General features: G+C 50.5%; 1 protein-coding gene across 2 annotated transcripts; it reads left to right on the top strand.

Moving 5' to 3' along the window:
• The first annotated feature begins 105 nt into the window (after positions 1–105).
• HSBP1 (heat shock factor binding protein 1) lies at positions 106–4,357 on the top strand. Of its 2 annotated transcripts, none has more exons than XM_026004902.2 (4): positions 106–369; positions 719–785; positions 1,319–1,439; positions 2,888–4,357. In XM_026004902.2, the coding sequence occupies exons 1-3, from the start codon at positions 325–327 to the stop codon at positions 1,435–1,437; spliced, it is 231 nt and encodes a 76-aa protein (XP_025860687.1). In that variant the 5' UTR covers positions 106–324; the 3' UTR covers positions 1,438–1,439; positions 2,888–4,357. The 2 variants fall into 2 exon arrangements, with proteins under 2 accessions (XP_025860687.1, XP_025860689.1); XM_026004904.2 differs by lacking the exon at positions 2,888–4,357 and adding an exon at positions 2,521–2,724 and having other exon boundaries at positions 218–369.
• Positions 4,358–18,533: the final 14,176 nt, after the last annotated feature.

Genomic DNA, 18,533 nt, shown 5'->3' with positions numbered 1-18,533 from the left:
GCCAGGCCCCCGGCCGCTCCCGCCGACCCCGCAGCAGGGCGGGTTCCCTCCGTTCTCCGCCCCGGCTCGGTGAGGGGCGGGGCCTCCAGGGGGCGGGGCCAGGCCGGGCGAGAGAGTGGGGGCGGGACCTCGCGCGGAACGGAAACGCGAGAGCACAGGCCCTTCCGGTGTGTGCCGCGAACTACGACTCCCACCGCGCCCTGCGGTCCCGCGGCCGGCCTCCGTCGTCGCGAGAGGAGGCCGCTGGGGGGCGGGGCGTGCGCACGGACGAACGGAAGTGCAGGTGACGGTTGAGCCTTCGCCGCCAAGCTGGGAACCGGGGAGATGGCCGAGACGGACCCCAAGACCGTGCAGGATCTCACCTCGGTGGTAAGGGACGCCTGTGGGGCCCGAGGCGTGCTGTCGGCGGCCGCGACGGCCCGCGTGTCCGGAGGCGCCGCGGGCCCAGCCTGCAGCCCCGGCCGCGCTCGCCCGACCCGGGCCGCCGCCGCCCGCGCGCCCAGCGCACACCCGAGCGAGCCGTGAGTCGCGGCGGCCGCGACGGGAGGGGGCCGGAGCCGGGGCCCGGGGGGAGGGGGGCGGGGGCCTCGCCGGGGCCCGGGGGGGGGCGGGGCGGGGCGCGGGGGCTGGAGCCGGGGCGGCGCGGGCGACCCCAGCTGGACGCCGCCCCGCCCCGCGCGAGCGCCAGGTGCTCCGTGTCCGCGTCTCCCCGCCTCAGGTGCAGACACTCCTGCAGCAGATGCAAGATAAATTTCAGACCATGTCGGACCAGATCATTGGAAGAAATATCCTTTGCGTGTGCGGCCAGCCTCTGCGGGCCCTTGGCACCTGCGGCCCGGGCAGCGGTGTCGGTAGGCGGCTGCCGGCCAGCTGCAGGCGGCCGTGGGCCACGTGCAAGTATTAGTGTTGGTGTTAGTGTTAGTGTTAGTGTTGTGACGGAGCCCGGGTGTGTGCTCTGACGGTCCTGTGCGGGGAGCTGAGGCCCCCCGAGCCGGCCCCCCGGCCCCAGACGCCTCCAGCCTGCCGGCGGTGACCTGGTGACCGCGGCCGTGAGCTGCGCGCTGGGTGCCGACCTCCGCTCCGGGCCCCGCCGCCACCTGATGAAGAAGTCGTAGGGGCGGCCGCTTAGGAAAGTGGAGGAGCTCGTCCAGGCCCCAGGACCGGTAAAGGGCCCCGGACTCCTTCACCGCCAGGGTATAGCCGCGCTCCAGGGGAAGCCCGGTTTCGCTGAGACGGTTGTGTTTAGGGTCCCGGTGTCCGCAGCTCGGGAGGGAAAGGATGAGCAGTGGCAGGTGTATGTGGCCTTTAACTTCTCCACTTGATGACATGAGCAGTCGCATTGACGACCTGGAAAAAAACATTGCAGACCTCATGACCCAGGCTGGGGTGGAAGAGCTGGAGGGGGAGAACAAGATCCCTGCCACGCCGAAGAGCTGAAGGTGAGGGGGTCGGCTGTCCCCGTCGGGCCGGGCGGGCCACTGCAGTTAAGGAGGCCGGTCCTCTCCGTCAGCCCCAGCCCGGATCCCAGCAGGCGGCTCTGATTCTCCTGGCCTTTATTGAGTGGACCTGTGTCCTCAGTAGTTAAGATGACTGGTTAACAGGCAATCACTGAGTTTATACCATTGCAGGCAGATACCAAGAAATGTGTTTTGTTGGCCTGAGAATTCTTACCACTGGCAGATTTGTTTATTTGTTTGTTTGTTTTTTGTGACCAAAACCCCATATTGCCACCTTCAACTTCATAAGTGCCTTGAGTTCTGGGTTTCTCCTGGGAACTCCCCCCGCGCTAGATAAATGACAGGACAACGCCTGATTATGACTCGAATGGATGAAGTTAGGCCGCAGTGAGCCTTCACGCGAGAGCCGCCTGGGGGGCTCAGTCAGTTCAGCAACTGCCTTCTCTTCTGCTCAGGTCACGATCTCAGGCTCCTGGGGTCGAGCCCCACGTCCGACTCCCTGCTCATGGGGAATCGGCTTCGCCCTCTCCCTCTGCCACTCTCTGTCCCTCAAGTAAATAAATCTTAATTTCCACTACATAGTTCCCAATATCTGATGAAAGACAGATAATCAACAATAGCCACGTAGCGAGACAGCAAGATGTTGTGGGCCTCCGTAGTCTCCCCATGGTAGGTTTCTTCCTTATAAGCCTCTTCAGGAGTATGGTGGTTACCTCGCCGCAACCCAGAACTAATTTTGAAACTACCGTTTCTCTCATCCCATTTTTAGCATTTTAATTCCCTATAAAAACAAAGTTTGCTGAGAATTTTTAGACCACTCTAGTACCAAGCAGAACATACAGTAAAAGGCACCAAATTCCTTTTTCAAAAGTTCTGGGCATGTCCTGGCTGAACCAGATTAGAAGTAGCTGTGGCATACAGGTCACTTTGAAGTCCAAGAAGAGACAGACTTGGGAGCGAAAAGACTTGGAAATTCACTGTCATTTTAATGAGATTGGGTTGACTCGCTGTGTGAGTAAATCACACACTTGTTCTGTGTGGGGTGTCCTCTTTATTCCTGTAGAGAGATGATATGGAAAATGTCCTGCCAGCCTTAGAAGCTTCTCTGGGTCTCCTACCACCACATGGCGGTCAAAAGTCCCGTCAAGTGAGTGAGAACATCTGTGGAGAACTGCAGGATGGAGACTTTTCGAGTGACAGGGGTGATCAAGAGGAAGAGTTGCTGGGAATGGATTCAGAAGTTTTCAAATAAAGATTTCCAATTAAATCTGTTGTGATATCTTTGCTGGGGCATCGTGCAAAGGAAGTACATGATACGTCTAGTTCAGTAGAGGATTCTGGAAAGCTTTGTACCATTTGACGGTGGTACGTGTCCATCTACTCTGTCCTGGTGGGAGCATAACGTGTTGATGGTTTTTCTTTTCCAACAGGCAGCTAATTCACACTGAAGTCCGGAACAGCATTTTTACAAGCCCACAGAAGACCGAATGGCTTTCTGAAGCAACTGCTATGTGTAGACAGATTTTCTATTCTGAAGTGTGCGTTCTTCTTACAACATACTGTATAGTTAGTCTATATAGAGTGACCCTCTCCCCCAGTTTCTTGAACATGGTAATTCCACATCTTGGATCTTGGTCAGTCGTGCTGTTAAATATTAAACACTAAAACTTTGGCGGTTCCTGCATAAAATTGTCAAATTTTTTAGTGTATTTTTGTGAAGTCATTGTTTTCTAGCATTCCTTTTGTAGTAGTTACTGTTTGATGAAAGTTGCTGTGTAATTTTTTATAGACATCTGGTAGACTCTTCAGTTATAATTAGATTTTGTGAAGTAAGACATTTGGCAAGTTGAGGGTTCTTTAATTCTCAGCACAGAGTGTTGAGCCAACACCAAATAGCATGTTGGTGATGCTTTTCAAATGGTTAAAAACATTTAAAAATTGGTGATTGAGAAATCTCTGGCACTACCCTGTTGCCAAAACTGAACACTGACCTGCAGGGTCATATCCCAAGTCCCTGAGGCCAGAGGCTAAAACACTGACGAGGAACCACTGCCATTCCTGTGTGTTCCGATGTTAAATGCAGAAAGTGACAGGACCGCCACTGTAACCAAGGCGCTCGTTAGAGTTTTGCATGAGATTTGAGTACTTGAGTAGGCCCCTGTGCTGTTCACCTACAGTCGTCACCATAGAAAATCTGGCAGGATTTTACACCCCAGTTTGTCTTGTCTGGGAGCCACCGCTCAGGAAAAGGGAACAGAACAGGAAAACAGACCGTGTGAAGTCCGTGCCAGTTGCTGGGCTAGAAAATGCTAAATGACGTGTAATAGGCTCAAGTTTTTAAGATTTCTTTAAATGATTTCTTACCTAAATTCTTACAGAATAATGTTTTATTATTGATTATAGAAGATAGGAATAATAACTCTTGCCACTCCAAAAAGCAGTGCTGCCCAGAATGCTAAGGCCAGAGGCCAGGCGTCCCATGCAACTGCCACAGCAAAGTGACTTGGTCTGCAAAAAATGGGAAAAGTTCAGGAATGGTACAGTGCTGCTTAGAAGGAAGCCCTGAATGAACATAGTGTGAGTTTTTTAAATTTTCCTATATCACCAGTCGTGTTTGTATTGCAAATATATAATATTATTAAGAAATGATTTGTCCTATTTATAAATTACATAGGAGTAGTGGTTTGGCACTGTTAACCGACCTGCTGGGTCCAGCCTGGAGGGTGAGCCCCGGGTGCGTGCGGGAGGCTCTCAAGCCTAGTATGGGGCACGAGGCAGTGACTTGGCCACTTGCTGTCGGGATTTAGGTAGACGTTGTCTTCCTTAAGTAACAGATTTCAGAGGCAAGCTCCCCTGACCAGAAATATCTGCCATGAATAAAGGTGCCTGAAATCCTGCTATGGATGCTTCCTTTCTGTCAACAATGATTTGTTTGGTTTTCCACATTTTCAGATTAAAATGGACACACCATTTTAGATTACGGGCTAAAACCTCTGAAAGGATTAGGTATACAGAGCCAAAGGCCGGAAGGGGAAGCCGACAGGTTTGGGGGGTGTGGTGCTGCGTGAGAGAGGAACCTGGGCGGGCGGGGAGCCTGGTGGGGGGAGCAGGGAGCCAGAGTGGGCCGTGGACTGCCTCTACCCTCCCAGGAGACCTGGGCTTTCCCACGTCCAGGGGACAGGCCTTTCCCAGGTACGTTCCCAGGATGCTCATCCTTGGAGAATCACTAGCACAGAAGGGTTTATGGTCACTTGGGTTTAGCAGACTTGCCTCCTCCTAGATTCACTTCATGAAAATCCACAGTGCAAATTAGCATATTAAAGGCTCTGAGGTCCCAGAGCAGAGAAATGTGATTTAACTTCTTCACCTGCCAGTTGCCAAGTTATTTGACCAAGGATCTTTTTTTATACTCAGCACCTAATTAACATTTCATTGAACTAGCTTGCTGTAAAATCCACACGGGGAGATAGCAGTTAAAGTCATCCAATAAATAGCTTTAGATTCAGTTTATAACCGCCTGTGTTGCCAAGTCCTCACCTGACCTGTGCTCCAGGCCTCTGGGCAGAGCCGCCTTTAGCCTGATGGGCAAGTGCTCTGTGACCCTGGTGAGGCCTTCACGTTTGTGCCAGAGGATGGCTTTCCTCAACTTGGAAGTGAGAAGCTCGGGGCCGGCTCAGGCACACAGCCCCATGCGCCGCTGTGAGCAGGTGCTTGCCACTACAGCCCTCTGGGGTCTCAGCCTTTGGGGCTCCCAGCCCCTCCTGGGACCGCCGCCTTGGCCGGCTGACACCTGCTCTTGCGGGCTCATGGCCCCGGGGTGTGTCCACCACTTCCCGGCCTAGGCGGGGGCTGCACAGGGAAGTACAAATCTCTTTTATCCTCCCAACTGATTTTTGTTCCTTCAGAGGCCATGAAGATCCTACTCAGGGCTGATGAGTATAACCAGCATGGAGGTGCCTCCACCAAGCCAAGTGCTTCCGTTTGATTGATGCCCTCACCTCCCCAACCCAGAGGCCCCATCAGCTTCCGCCCTGGGCCCCCTGCCTCCTTCAAGCCACAGAGTTTTAAAACACTTTTATCTCATGTTCTTATCAGTTTTATTTTTACACTGTTTCATTTCTAGCAAAGTACTATCGTGTGTGACCTTATCAGAATAAACATTCAGTATTTCGGGTAATTAAAGCTTAATTCATCTCTCTAAGTTGTTGGGATCCTAACTGCACTTGGCAGCATTGCTAGGAAGGTAGAGTCCTCCCAACAATCCATCTCAAATGAACCTTTTAAACATCCTGTTTGTAAATTGAAGGTTTCCCATAAGGATAATTATGTTCCTCTTAGCTTTTTCTTTTCTTTTTTTTTTTTTTTTTTTTTGTATTCTGTAGCATATATATTTTTTAATCAGATTTAAATGGAGGAATTGTCACTATCTGTTGTCAGATCTAACCCTGAAAATTAACTGGCGGCAGGTGACAGTCTAGCTAGCACTTACTGGGAGTGTTTGCTATAAAACGCTGCACTGGGCTAAGTATTTTGTTTACATCATTTGATCCTCAAGACAAGTTTGAGTTAGGTTTTTAATCTGATGAGTCCTTGTTTAAACAGAAGGAAGCCATCGGTGAGTGGCAGTGAGGTCACACGGCCGAAGGCAGCGACCCTGGACTCCCCACAGCTATCCCAGTGGCTGAGCCCACACTCACAGCAGTGTTTCATCTGCCTCCTCACAAGAGCTGAGGCCTCCAAATGTTTATGACCACATGCTCTGGGCACCATCAACTTGAAATTCAGTTTTCAGTTAAACATCATATAAATAATAAATATGCTTGAATTTTTGTTCAAGATTAAAACTATACAGAGCTTGGAGAAAAAATGTACTCTGGGACAAGCATCTTTTTTGTGTTCTCCTAGACACTAACTCAGAAGTCCAGTTGAGTTTTTCAAATGTTTGCCTTAATAGAACCACGGAGAATGCTAACCTCTGGTTCTCAAATTTGCTTCCTTGCTCAAACCCCATCGTTTCTCAAGCACAGAAATTCTCCCTGAGATGCATCTTGGGGAAGAAAGAGCCCCTCCCACAGTGACCTATCTCCTCACCATCTCATCAGATCACTTGGTTCAACACACACACGAGTACAGAAGTCTTAAAAAGGTACCCATGCAGCCATCACCTGGAATCTTCATCTTCCATTAACACTGTTAAATGTCTCCTTTTAGCTGAAGCCTCTTTAAAACTCCCTTTTCAATGAATGGAAATAGGGGGGATGTGAGTCATTGCCCAGAAACAAAAACCAGAGGAATTAGGACTGAATTCATTGGCCCCACAAATCACTTTGGAAATAGGGAGTTTGTTTCTACAAGTCAGTTTGACTCTTACAAAAGAATCCATTCCAATGTTGTGCCCTCATACGCTGAGGCTTCCACCAAGAGAGGTGCCTGGAAGTTCTTCAGACACCTGGCTAGGATTAGATTTATGCCTGATAGATACAGAACATCTGCTTCCGTGGGTCCCTGGCCACTGCTGGTGAAATGTAATGCTTTGTGGCTCTCTCCTTGAGCAAGGCCAACGCATGTTTATAGACCGCATACATAAATGTCTCACAGATGCTCCCCTGCTCCATGGTAATAATCCTTATGGAATGTTTAGAGGTTCCCACTTTGTAGATACACTTTGACCCATTATTCATATTGGGCAGTGCAAAGTGTCTACCTTCCAAAGAGGAACAATATTGTTGCCCAGTAATTAAGAATAGCTTGAGGGACGCCTGGGTGGCTCAGCGGTTGAGCGTCTGCCTTTGGCCCAGGGTGTGATCCTGGAGACCCAGGATCGAGTCCCACATCAGGATCCCTGTGAAGAGCCTGCTTCTCCCTCTGCCTGTCTCTGCCCCCCCCCCCCCCCGTCTCTCATGAACAAATAAAATCTTTTTAAAAAATAGCTTGAATTCAGATCAAGCTGAAGCACTTAGCTGCAAACAGCAGGAACCACAGCCTTGTAAGCCAGAGGGGGTGGCACAGCTTCATGAGGCGACAAGTCCCCAGAGAAGGCAGCTCTAGGGAGGGTGATTTCCACAGCTCCACAAGACCATCAGGATCCAGGTTTATACTGTCCTGGTGCATCCCACAGAAAGACAACTTTCTCCCTTCGAGTCTTTTTAAGATTGAAGAAAATATTTCTTTTTAAGATTGAAGAGTCTTTTTAAGATTGAAGAAAATATTTCCCCAAAGGTATTCCCACCTCACTGGCCATCCCTAAATGCATGGGTCTGGAACAATCCTGGGCGAGGCAGCAGGCCCCGTGTGACAGGCTGAGCTATGTGATTCCCTCTCACGTTTTGGGGGTGGGAGTGCTACCAGCATCTGGTGCTAGATACCAGGATGTGGCTCTGCCTCCTACAGTGCCCAGGACGGCCCCCACCAAGAAGAATTAGCCAGTGCCCCAGGTCAGCAATGTCAGGGTGGAGAAACCCCAGCTTAAGCCATTCATGGTTCAACCTGTGCCTGGTATGAGACCCCTTCTCACAGCAGTTCCTGGATCCTCCGAGGAGAAGAGATAAAGAACAAAGCCAGGATTCTATTAGAAAGGAAAGGGATGGCCCTTGGGTGGACAGCCCACAGCATGTTACAGGCTTCCTAGATGCAGCTTCCAGATTATGAATCGTAACACGGGAGATGGTTAAGCAAGGAATGCTCTGGCTCTCAACCTTGGCGGCACATGAGAGTCACCTTGGGGAGCACTTCAAAACCCCAGGACCGGGCAGCACCCAGACGCCCGGGGTCAGACTCCCCGCAGGTGGGCTGGGCCAGCTGGCTTTGCTCTCAGCTGGGCTCGCATGTGCATCACGGTCCAGAGCTGCATTCGAGAAGGTGTAGGTGCTGCTCATCGAGTGATGTGATTCACCAAGTATATCAGACAGGATACGGCCAAACTTGTGTCTACCCAGCAGCCACTCCCCACCTGGAGAGCCGAGGCCGGCACACGCTACATGGCATTCTGTTCCATTCATGGGTCATTTTCACTTCAACAGCTGGATGGCGCCTCCCCATTCAGAAAGATTTCTGGTTCCCTGACAGCTGATGTCCCGACTCCAGATTCATTTTTTTTTTTAATTGGAGTTCGATTTGCCAGCATATAGCATATCACCCAGTGCTCATCCGTCAAGTGCCCCCTTCAGTGCCCATCACCCAGTCACCCCATCCCCCTGCCCACCTCCCCTTCCACTACCCCTTGTTGGTTTCCCAGAGTTAGGAGTCTCTCATGTTCAGGCTTGGGTCACATTGTCAACAGCCCTCCTGACAGCATCCTGGCTCCTGAGAAGCTGCCTCAGGGCACTCCAAGGTTGTTGACATTATCAAAGGTTTTCCAGCAGGAGATTTTCTGCCTCTCATCAGCCCCCTCATAATCCATTCCAAAACCATTGGTGCTGTTCCATTACCTCCTACCTTTGACAGGTCCTCAGAAATTGTCATCCAAACCCACTGAGTGTTTCCAAAAAGAAACTTAAAATATCAAATATCTTAAAATTAAAGGCGTGTTATATGCAGCAGAAGCCCCAGTTAATTTATGATGGGCTATGGATGGATAATCACCAGAAGAGTCATTTCTGGAAATTTAAATATTAGGGATGTTTCTTTTAATGACACACTCTCTGGGAAGTATAAGGCCACCCGACGGCTGCACAATCCTACGGAGGTCAAGGACAGGGCCCCCCCTTCCAGGCAGCGGGAGCCTGGGCCCTGCCTGGCACACAGGTTGCCGAGCTGGAAGTGCTGCAAAACGATGTCCTACAGATGTGGACCCAACTCAGAGGTTCCCCGTGTGTTCACTGGGCCCGTGGCGAGAATCTTAAAGAGACAGACTCTTGAACCCAGCTGTCGAAATCACACTGCCCTGCGAGCAGCATTCCCAAACGGTTCGCGATTGCCACACGTCTGCACTGCAGTCAGTGAGCCCTCGTCACTAGCCAGACCTTCTATCAGAACCTTTTTCTGAGAGGTTGATTATATGACACACACATTTTGCCAGCATCATCAAAAGGAAATGCAGTAAGATTTGTTTTCAGTGGGTCATTCTCACTTCCTCAAGGCAGATGAGGCTTCATGACAATCTGTCACCCAACTTTGTCTTCCCCGCAAGGAAGAGCAGAGCCCCCCGGACCCCTCCGGCGCAGCTGAACCAGTATTTCTAGAATCACTGGTGGAGAAAACGTTCCTCACCACAAACCCTGCCAGAAATTTCTTGGGTTTATTCAAGCTTATCTGTATTCCAGAACAATTCTGGGGAGGGGCGGGGGGTGGAATTCTCTAGTAATGCTTTAACAAGTTACTGTTTGGTAAGTTCATAACTAAAGAATCTCTTTTGTCCTAAGCAATGTAATGAACCGGGCAAGAATTCTTTGAAACCAAATTGACGCTGCAGCTTATCTGCTCGATGCTGCATTTAACACTGTTGAAGTGTTCGGCGTTTTCTTTCTTGGGAACTAACAACTGCTGGATTTTATATTCTTCAGAGGACCCAGTATTTGGTCTTGGTTCTGAAAGGTTTGCAAGGACATCTGCTCTGGTTGCGAAAGCGCTAACAATATTCATTCTTCTACGTTCTACTGAACTTATTTTCCATAGTCGGTTCTGAGAATGGGTATTTGTTCAGCAAGAGACTACGTCTCCCTCAGAGACAGTTTCCTTATGGCTGCGGTTCCTAAAATGGGGTCCCCGGGCCGGTCACATCGGCATCACCAGGGATCTTGTTAGAAATGCAGGCCCCCAGGCCCTGCCCAGCCCCACTGAACCAGAGGCCCTGCGGGTGGGGCCAGGTGGCCTGAGCTTTAACACACCCTCCACGGGGTTCCCATCTCGTTCAAGTGTGAGCACCAGGGCCTTAGGGTGTCCACTTCAGTGGTCCAATAGCTTTGGGGGTGAGACAAATCAATAGTAAAGCCCCCAGGGTGCTGATCGACAGGCAGATTCCTGGCCTCCTCTTCTGTAAATCATGATCTAGTATGCACCAGGCAGGGGCTGGGGATCCACATTCTCTGTCAATACCTCGGGTTCTTGTTTTTCTATGTTATTTCCTATGCAGGAAAGCACCTCCTGGAAGATGATCTAGGCTGCAGCACTGGGGCCTCGGCCTGTCCTAAGGTAATTTATAAGGAATTGATTCTTAATTCCCCAGAAACTGCAGGCGTGGGAGCCCATTGTGACCTTTGCAGCCCAGTGAACCGAGGAGAGGGCCCTCCAGCCGCCCACGGAGCTGAGCGTGAAGAGCCCTCACGCCATGAGGACTTGACTCACTTTAAATCAATTTGCTTCTTATTAAAATGTACTTCAATAAAAAAAATCATTTCAACTCTTAAGCCACAAAAGGATATCCAATCATTTAAAGCTTCCTGAGCGTTTCAGCTGATTAAAAAGGTTTTGAGAGCATGGTAAATATTTCACTAGCAGGAGAAGTTATCCAATAAGGAGATTATTTATTAAAAACTAATAATTTATTGGTCATTTGCCCCTTTTTCTTCATGGCAAAGTACGCTTTCAGTCCAGGCACGTTTTTTTGTTTTTTGTGTTTTTTTTTTCTATTCCCAGTAGCCGAGCCTGTGAGTTGATACTTCTGTCATATATAAATGCATCGAGTATGGGTTCAACTTGAGAGAGTAGCAGGATTTTACTAATAACAAGGAAGACACATGTGAAATTACATTTTAAAAGAACTTTTGGAGGGTTTCAAGGATGCTTTCAGGTCCTTAAGAAGAAATCACATTTGCCATTTTGACAAAAACGAGTAAGTTTCTCATTTATCTTTTGAGTCAACTATCCTCAAGGAAATAACTAACACATGACTTCTTTCTTCTTTCTTCTTCTTCTTCTTCTTCTTCTTCTTCTTCTTCTTCTTCTTCTTCTTCTTCTTTTCTTCTTCTTCTTATTCTTCTTCTTCGTACAAAGGAAAGCATTTAACACGTAAGCCCAAAATGAAGGCACAGAGTTCAAAGTATTTATGGTCAAATATTTTGTTTCAATAACAAAAGGACTTAGAATACCTTGGATTGCAAGCAGTGACCAAGATGGCTTAAACAGTAGGGATATTTAAGGACCCCATAAAAGGAGAAGTGCAGAGGTCAGCATCTCTGAGGATGCCTCTGTGGTACTTCCAGTCCATCCCCACCCCAGGCTGGCTGCTCGGTGCTTCTGCTGCTCTTCCCACCGCCCCCACACACACAAGCCCCCCAGCATCAGGTGTGGAGGCCAACCCAGCACCCCTCCCAAGCCCTTTCTCTCTGTCTCTGCTACGGGATAAGTCATGTCCCCCCAGGAGATCGGTCCAAGTTAACCCCTGGTAGCTGTGAAAGTGACCTTGTGTGGAAAGGCTCTGCAGATGTCATCCGGTTAAGGCGAGGTCATGCTGGATTAGGATGGGCTCAACACCAGTGACAGGGGTCATTATAAGCAGAGACCCAGAGACTGGCACAAGGAGAGCCCCGTGTGATGACAGAGGCCGAGCATCACGCGACAGGTCCCCATGGCCAGGAACACCAAGGACGGCCAGCAGCCACCAGAAGCTGTGGACAGAATCGCCCTCCCAGCTTCTGAAAAGGAACCGACCCGGTGACACGGTGACAGCCCTCCCCTGGGCTGCGGAGCCACAGGAGGGCTCTCTTCAGTTGTCACCAGCTCCTGGCGTGTGGCCGTTGGTTTCATCTTAGGAACCAGGGCAGTCTCCAACACTTAGGAGAGCTAACCGTGCACCTTGGCAGCTTTCCTGGCCTCTGGATGTGGCCGGGCGATTCTGTCCCCCATGCAAAGTCACCTAAAACCTGCCCAGTGCCTCCGGGAAGGCTTTTGCTTTCTGGGCAGAAGGGAAAGATGCGGCCAGCACAGGCCCTTCTCCATCTCCCTTGCCTGAACCCAGACAGGGCTCAGAGCTCAGAGCCTCCTTTGGCCCTGGGGTGGCCAGCGTTGGAAGACCCAGAGGTGGGGATCCCTGGGTGGCGCAGCGGTTTGGCGCCTGCCTTTGGCCCGGGGCCCGATCCTGGAGACCCGGGATCGACTCCCACATCAGGCTCCCTGCATGGAGCCTGCTTCTCCCTCTGCCTGTGTCTCTGCCTCTCTGCCTCTCTGTCTCTCTGTGTGACTATCATGAATAAATAAAGTCTTTAAAAAAACAAAAACAAAAAAAAAAAAGGAAGACCCAGAGGTGGAAAGAGCCTGGATACTGGAAGTCTTCACTGAAGGCTGGATGGCCCCTGCCTGCCCAACCCCCTGGACATGGGAGACACAGAACTGCATCCATGGGTTGTCCCGGTATGAACCGTCCCGACAACAGGGACAGGAGTCTCACAGGCCCGTGGGAGGCAGGCAGGCCTCATCCATCCTCTTGCTCCCCGTCCCACTCCCACCCAAGTTCCTCCCCCCGCCCTCCCGTCAGGGCTCCAGGCCAGGGACTGGTCACAGGCCCACCTCCCCTCACCACTGGCAAGGGGACTGGGGTGTTGCTAACTGACCAAGGAGCAAGGGACAGCCTCCTCTTGTCAGGGCCAGCAACACCGTTTCAAGGAAGGGGATGCGGGGACAGCCACCCAAACTGATCGCCAGGCTGGCCCGACCTTGGTGAAGTCATCGAGTTCCCACGTGCGGTCCCCAATGGTCTCGTATTCATTTTCAAAGAGAAATAAAACAATGAAGGGGTTCCCTGTGCTAGACAGTCTGTGGGGGCAGCTAGACCCTATCCAGAAGGCAGTTTGGGGAGCCGGATGACAGACCCCACAGGACACACCGCCACCGCTGCAGGCTCGAGCCTGGGGTGACCCAGACACCTGTCTTTGGGGCCCCAGATGGCCCCTCCCAGGAAGGCCAAGAAGCCCAGGGCTAACGTTTACTCTCTAGTCCCTGTGCACAGCTTCTGGGGCCGACCCTCCTCCCCTTGGATATTTTTTGTTCTTAATCAATAATATTAACACCATCAATCAGGCTCGAGGCCAAGCTGGGGCCCTGCTCCCCGGGACTCCTACAGAAGGAACAGATGAGTGGATGGATGGGCCCCTCGGGCTGCCTGAAGACCACATTGGTTGTTTCGGGGCAAGACACAGAAGCTCACACAAGAAAGGACCCCACGTATCACAGCCCAAGGCCAGGGGAGAGCAGCCAGGGGCGTGTGGGGCATCGCGGCTGCAGAGGCCCCAGACTGCTCTCGGGGCTCCCCTCTGTGCCCCTGCACCTCTGTGTGAGGCGGCCGTGGCCACGTACCTCAAAGCTTCCAAGAACAGAAAGGTCCTCTCTCACAGTTCTGGAGGCTAGAAACCCCAAATCAAGGCATCTGCAGCACCAGGCAACTCCTCTGAAGGCTCCAGGGAGAATCTTCCCAGCTCCTGGGGGCTGCCAGCAGTGCAGGGGCCCTTGGTGCTTTGCTCCAGTCTCGGCCCCATCGTCCCGTGGCCTCTACTGCCCATGTGTCTGTGCCTCCTTATGTGACATTCTTCCTGTGTGTGTGTGTCCACATTAACAGCCTCTTCTCGTAGAGATGCTAGTCATCGGATCAGGGCCCACGTGGATCCATTATGATCTTATCTTAACAATTATATCCACCAAGACACCCTACTTCCCAATAAGGGCACGTTCACTGGTACTGAGGATTCAGATCTCAACATATGTTCAACCTCAGTTTCCCCAACCCCCCATCCCTGGGGCCACCAATCCAGAAGCATAAAGAGAGAGGTTCTAACTGGCCCGGTGTGACTAGGGATCTGCCCCCGCACCCCCCATCCCCGGCTCAGTTGGGCTGGTGGGCCGTTCTCAGAGGGGTCAGTGTGATGCTGCGGGCTGGGAGCCCCCCAGAAGCACCTCCCCTACACTTTATGTTTGGCGGAGTCTTGGAAGCTTTTGTGATGTTTCCATGTATCGCCCACATCCGGCCCAGGAATGCACCCATCCCACTCCCACGTGCTGGTTTGCTTAGTGAGTTCACCTTCTGGAAAGTGGTCAGAGCGTCAAGTTGCTTGCCTGCATTTCCTTGCATTCCACGGCTCCAGCCAGCCATCACCAGGGCCCCTTTACCTCCTGCTTCTGGAGCAGAGCTTCTGCATGAGCAAGTTCCCCTTCATCTGGATACACTCTCAGGCTCACCTTGATCTGTGCTTAGGACCTGCCATTTGTCTCCGAGGCTCTGAACACCCCTTCTTTTCCCAGTCCTCAGTAACACATTCAAACCATCTCCCCAGGTGACTGGCCTAGTGTGCATTTTACAGCTGGCTTTTTAAAAAGAAACTGTAACTGGTATATCAGGGGTTGATTTGGTTGGGAGAAATTAAGATTTTTTTTTTCATAAGCAAGTAAATTGGGAATTAAATTAGGTCTAAAATTCATTTAAGGCTTCTGACAACTTGTTTGCAGGAAGTAATTGCTCTGGTGCTGGCAACTTTAATAATCAGAGAGAAGCTTAAGAAAAACAGCATTGCGAAAGAAAGAGGGAAATAATAAACTTGAATTAAGAATTCATCCTCCCCAACATTTTATTATGAAAATCTTTAAACAAATGGCAAAGCTAAAAGAATTTTCTCCAGCGAGCCCCTCCCCTGTACAACCACCACCTTGATTCCACCGTCAACACGTGACTTTACTAGTTGCATCTTATCTCTGCTCTCTATCCATCCTTCTCTCTGAGAATTTTTTTAGGGGGGAGGGGCAAAGGGAGAATCTTAAGCAGACTCCATGCCCAGCACAGAGCCTGATATGGGGCTCAATCCCACAACCCTGAGATGAAATCTAGAATCATGACTCTCAACTGACTAAGTCCCCTAGGTGCCTCATCTCTGAGAATGTTTTTAATTGGGTGAGTGCCACCTGCCCTGGGGACTCTGCAAGGAAAGTACAGACCAGACTCTGAGCCACTCATTTGGCAAGTTCATCAGCCCGACCGAACCCTTCATATCTGCCCCCCTCCCCTGCATGACTGTGATTTGTAAGACTTACATTCTGGCCTACATCCCGCTTCAGGCACAGAGCTCTTAAAACCCTTGGGATTTCTTCATTGCTAAGCTCTATAAAGGTGTCTTGTTACCCATAACAAACCCCTTTCTTTAAAAAAAAAAAAAAGATTTTATTTATTTATTCATGAGAGACACAGAGAGAGAGGGAGGCAGAGACACAGGCAGAGGGAGAAGCAGGCTCCATGCAGGGAGCCCGATGTGGGACTCGATCCCAGGACCCCAGGACAAACCCCTTTCAACCACACCTGAGTTTATGTTAAGAAGGCGACTTCTAGAAAGTGCCTAAGTATGCAAGCAGGTTGCCAGAGGAAACGGCTAAGGGACTGGAGGGTCGTAATCTTCGGTGCCACCCCTAGCCTTCCGGGGAGGGAAGAAGGCCTAGAGGTTGACTCTCTTGCCAGGGGCCAATGATTTAATCAATGATCTCTCGATAATGAAGCCTCCGTAAAAATCCAAAAAAGACGGGCTCCTGAGAGCTTCCAGGTTGGTGAACACATGGAGGTTCTAGAAGAGTGGTGGAGCGGGCATGGAAGCCCTGTGCCCTCTCCTCATACCTCGCTCCATGCATCTTTTCCACTTGGCTGTTAACAGGTAAGTAAAATGTTTCTCTGAGTTCTGTGAGCTGCTCTAGCAAATTAAGCAAACAAGGAGGGAGCCTGGGGAGGCTCTGGTTTGTGACGGGTAGGGCGAAGCGCACCCAACAGCCTGGACTTGCAACCGGTGTGAAGGCCAGACTTGCAGGGCTGAGCCTCACCTGTGGGATCTAATGCTACCCTATTTCCGGGGACCTCTTGTCAGAACTGAATTGAATTGCGGGACACCTAGCTGGTGTCAGAGAATTGCTCGGTGTGGAAAAACCCACATGTTAGAATTGGAATTGGAACTCCACCATCTCCCACCAACACATTTCCTAGTTCATTGACCCTGGAATGTGTCCTCACCCCATCGCTGCTGGTAACCTCCTATTCAACCGTTAAGACCCAACTCATTTATCCCTTTAAGACAAAATTAGCCTCAGTTCTAGTTCTCCCAAAGAATGGGAGCCTCATTCTCTTGTGATCCCCAAAGTATTTCCAACATGACTTTATTTTACTTTTTTTTTTAGATTTTATTTATTTATTCATGAGAGATATAGAGACAGAGGCAGAGACACAGGCAAAGGGAGAAGCAGGCTCCCTGTGGGGAGCCCAATGTGGAACTCGATCCTGGGACCCCGGGATCATGAAAGCAGATGCTCCACCACTGAGCCATCCAGGTGTCCCTCGTGGCTTTATCTTAACACCACATTGTCTTTGCGTTCCTTGCCGTGTCTCTGTCTCCCCCTGTCTGAGAGATACTGGGGGCATCTTGGGACTTTTTCTGATTCACCTTGCAGTCCCCTTTGGTACCTGGCACAAGTCCTGGTGCGTGGCAGGTATGTAGACGGTAGACTTATGGCCCACAGGAATGCTGGCCAGAACTCTCTAGAACAAACTAAGCAGCTCCACTTAGTGGGCAAACCAGATCCTGTCGGGATTTCTTCTAAGTTCAAGCTGCCTCGTCACACTTGACCACCTTCGTGCCTGGCATTTCAGGCATCAAGTTGAATTTCTTATACTAAATATTGCTCTAAACATGGCATTGACGGATTTACACTGGGCTTTGCTATCTTTGGGGCTGGACAAAGCCCATCCTTTGGTAGATCTCAGAGGATGTGGTGTGGCACGGGTCAGCAGGAAGCTGCAGAGAGGAAGGTTCTAGGCTCCCATTGAGATGTGCCAATATCTCAAAAGAAACTGGTCCTCTGGAGAAGCTGTGTTATCACCAACCAGAGCCTTAAGGGGGCCAACCTTGCCATCAGAGTCCCTGTGGAATTGTCCACCCGTCTCTCCCAATAACATCTCCTCCCAAAATCAATAAAGAGATTTATTGTACATGGGGACTGTTTGTGTCAGCTTCAGTTCATGACCAGTGTAGTAAAAGGCGACTGCCTACTACCTGTTTTTTAAAGTGTGCAGTAGGTTCAAATTTTCTTGTGACTATTTAGGTAAAAAATAAAAATAATCAATAAATGCAAAGAAAGCTCCCATACCTTGTGGTCTACAGTTCTAAGGATGACTGGCTCCATTGGCTTTTCTGGATTGACCTAAAAATATAATCATCTTTGGGATCTCTGCGTCCAACACAGTGCCTGGCAGAAAGCAGATGCTCAGCAAACTATGTGGATAGTGGAGACCGTGGTCAGAAAAAAAAAAAATAGACCCTGACCAGGCAGTTTCAAAGGTCTACAATTGCTCTAACGGGGGAGACAGATCCTCAGGATGCGGGCTACCTGAGATTTGGAAACAGTCTGCCCTTTTGGCATATATATCCTCTTGCACTCTGGACTGGAGGTTCAGCTCTGCACAAACCTCTGTAGGGGGAGTCAGGAACTAAGGAAAGCGTGTCCAGGACATATAACATTCCTGTTGCCAGAATGCTCTTAGCTGCTAGCGACCAATGATCTCCTGACACAAGAGAGGGGATTTGTGGACTCATGCTAAGTAGGAGTTTTGGGGTGGATTCAGGCATGGCTGAATTCAGGTGCTCCAACGTACTCATCCGGATCCATAGCCACCAGTCAGTTCCACTGGCCTCTGTGTTGTTGGCCCTTTGCCACCATGGTGAAGTGTCCACCAGCAGCTCCAGACTGCATTGAACCCCCTCAAGAAACACCTGCTCTGGGTTAGCATTTCCACAGACATCCTGGGGTCGCATCTCACTAGCCTGGCTTGGGGTACATGCCCAGCCTTCAGCCAGTCACAGTAGCTGAGAAAGACAGAATGATGCTGTTGGCCAAGCCTGGAGCAATGGCTCTGCGAAGACCAGAGTTGGGATTAACCCGCTCATCAAAATCCTGGAATTACCAATGGGGCAGAAAAGTTGCTGAGACAGAACTGGGCGCAATCTCTGGGCAGAGTAAACCAAACATTCAATTTGGGAAGATGCACCTCACTTCCAAGTCTTCCCCACTCCCTCCCTCTCCCCCCCCCCCCCCCACTAAAGTAGCCCCTCTCCAGCCAGCCGTAGGTGGTGGGTAAACTACTCCCTTTGCCTGATAAACTCTGCGCTCCTCTCTTGACACACCTGA

The sequence above is a fragment of the Vulpes vulpes genome, chromosome 12 (genome assembly GCF_048418805.1).
Source record: "Vulpes vulpes isolate BD-2025 chromosome 12, VulVul3, whole genome shotgun sequence".
Classification (NCBI taxonomy): Eukaryota; Metazoa; Chordata; class Mammalia; order Carnivora; family Canidae; genus Vulpes; species Vulpes vulpes.
The sequence above is the reverse complement of the archived record's forward strand: the minus strand, read 5'-3'. Positions and strand labels throughout refer to the sequence as shown.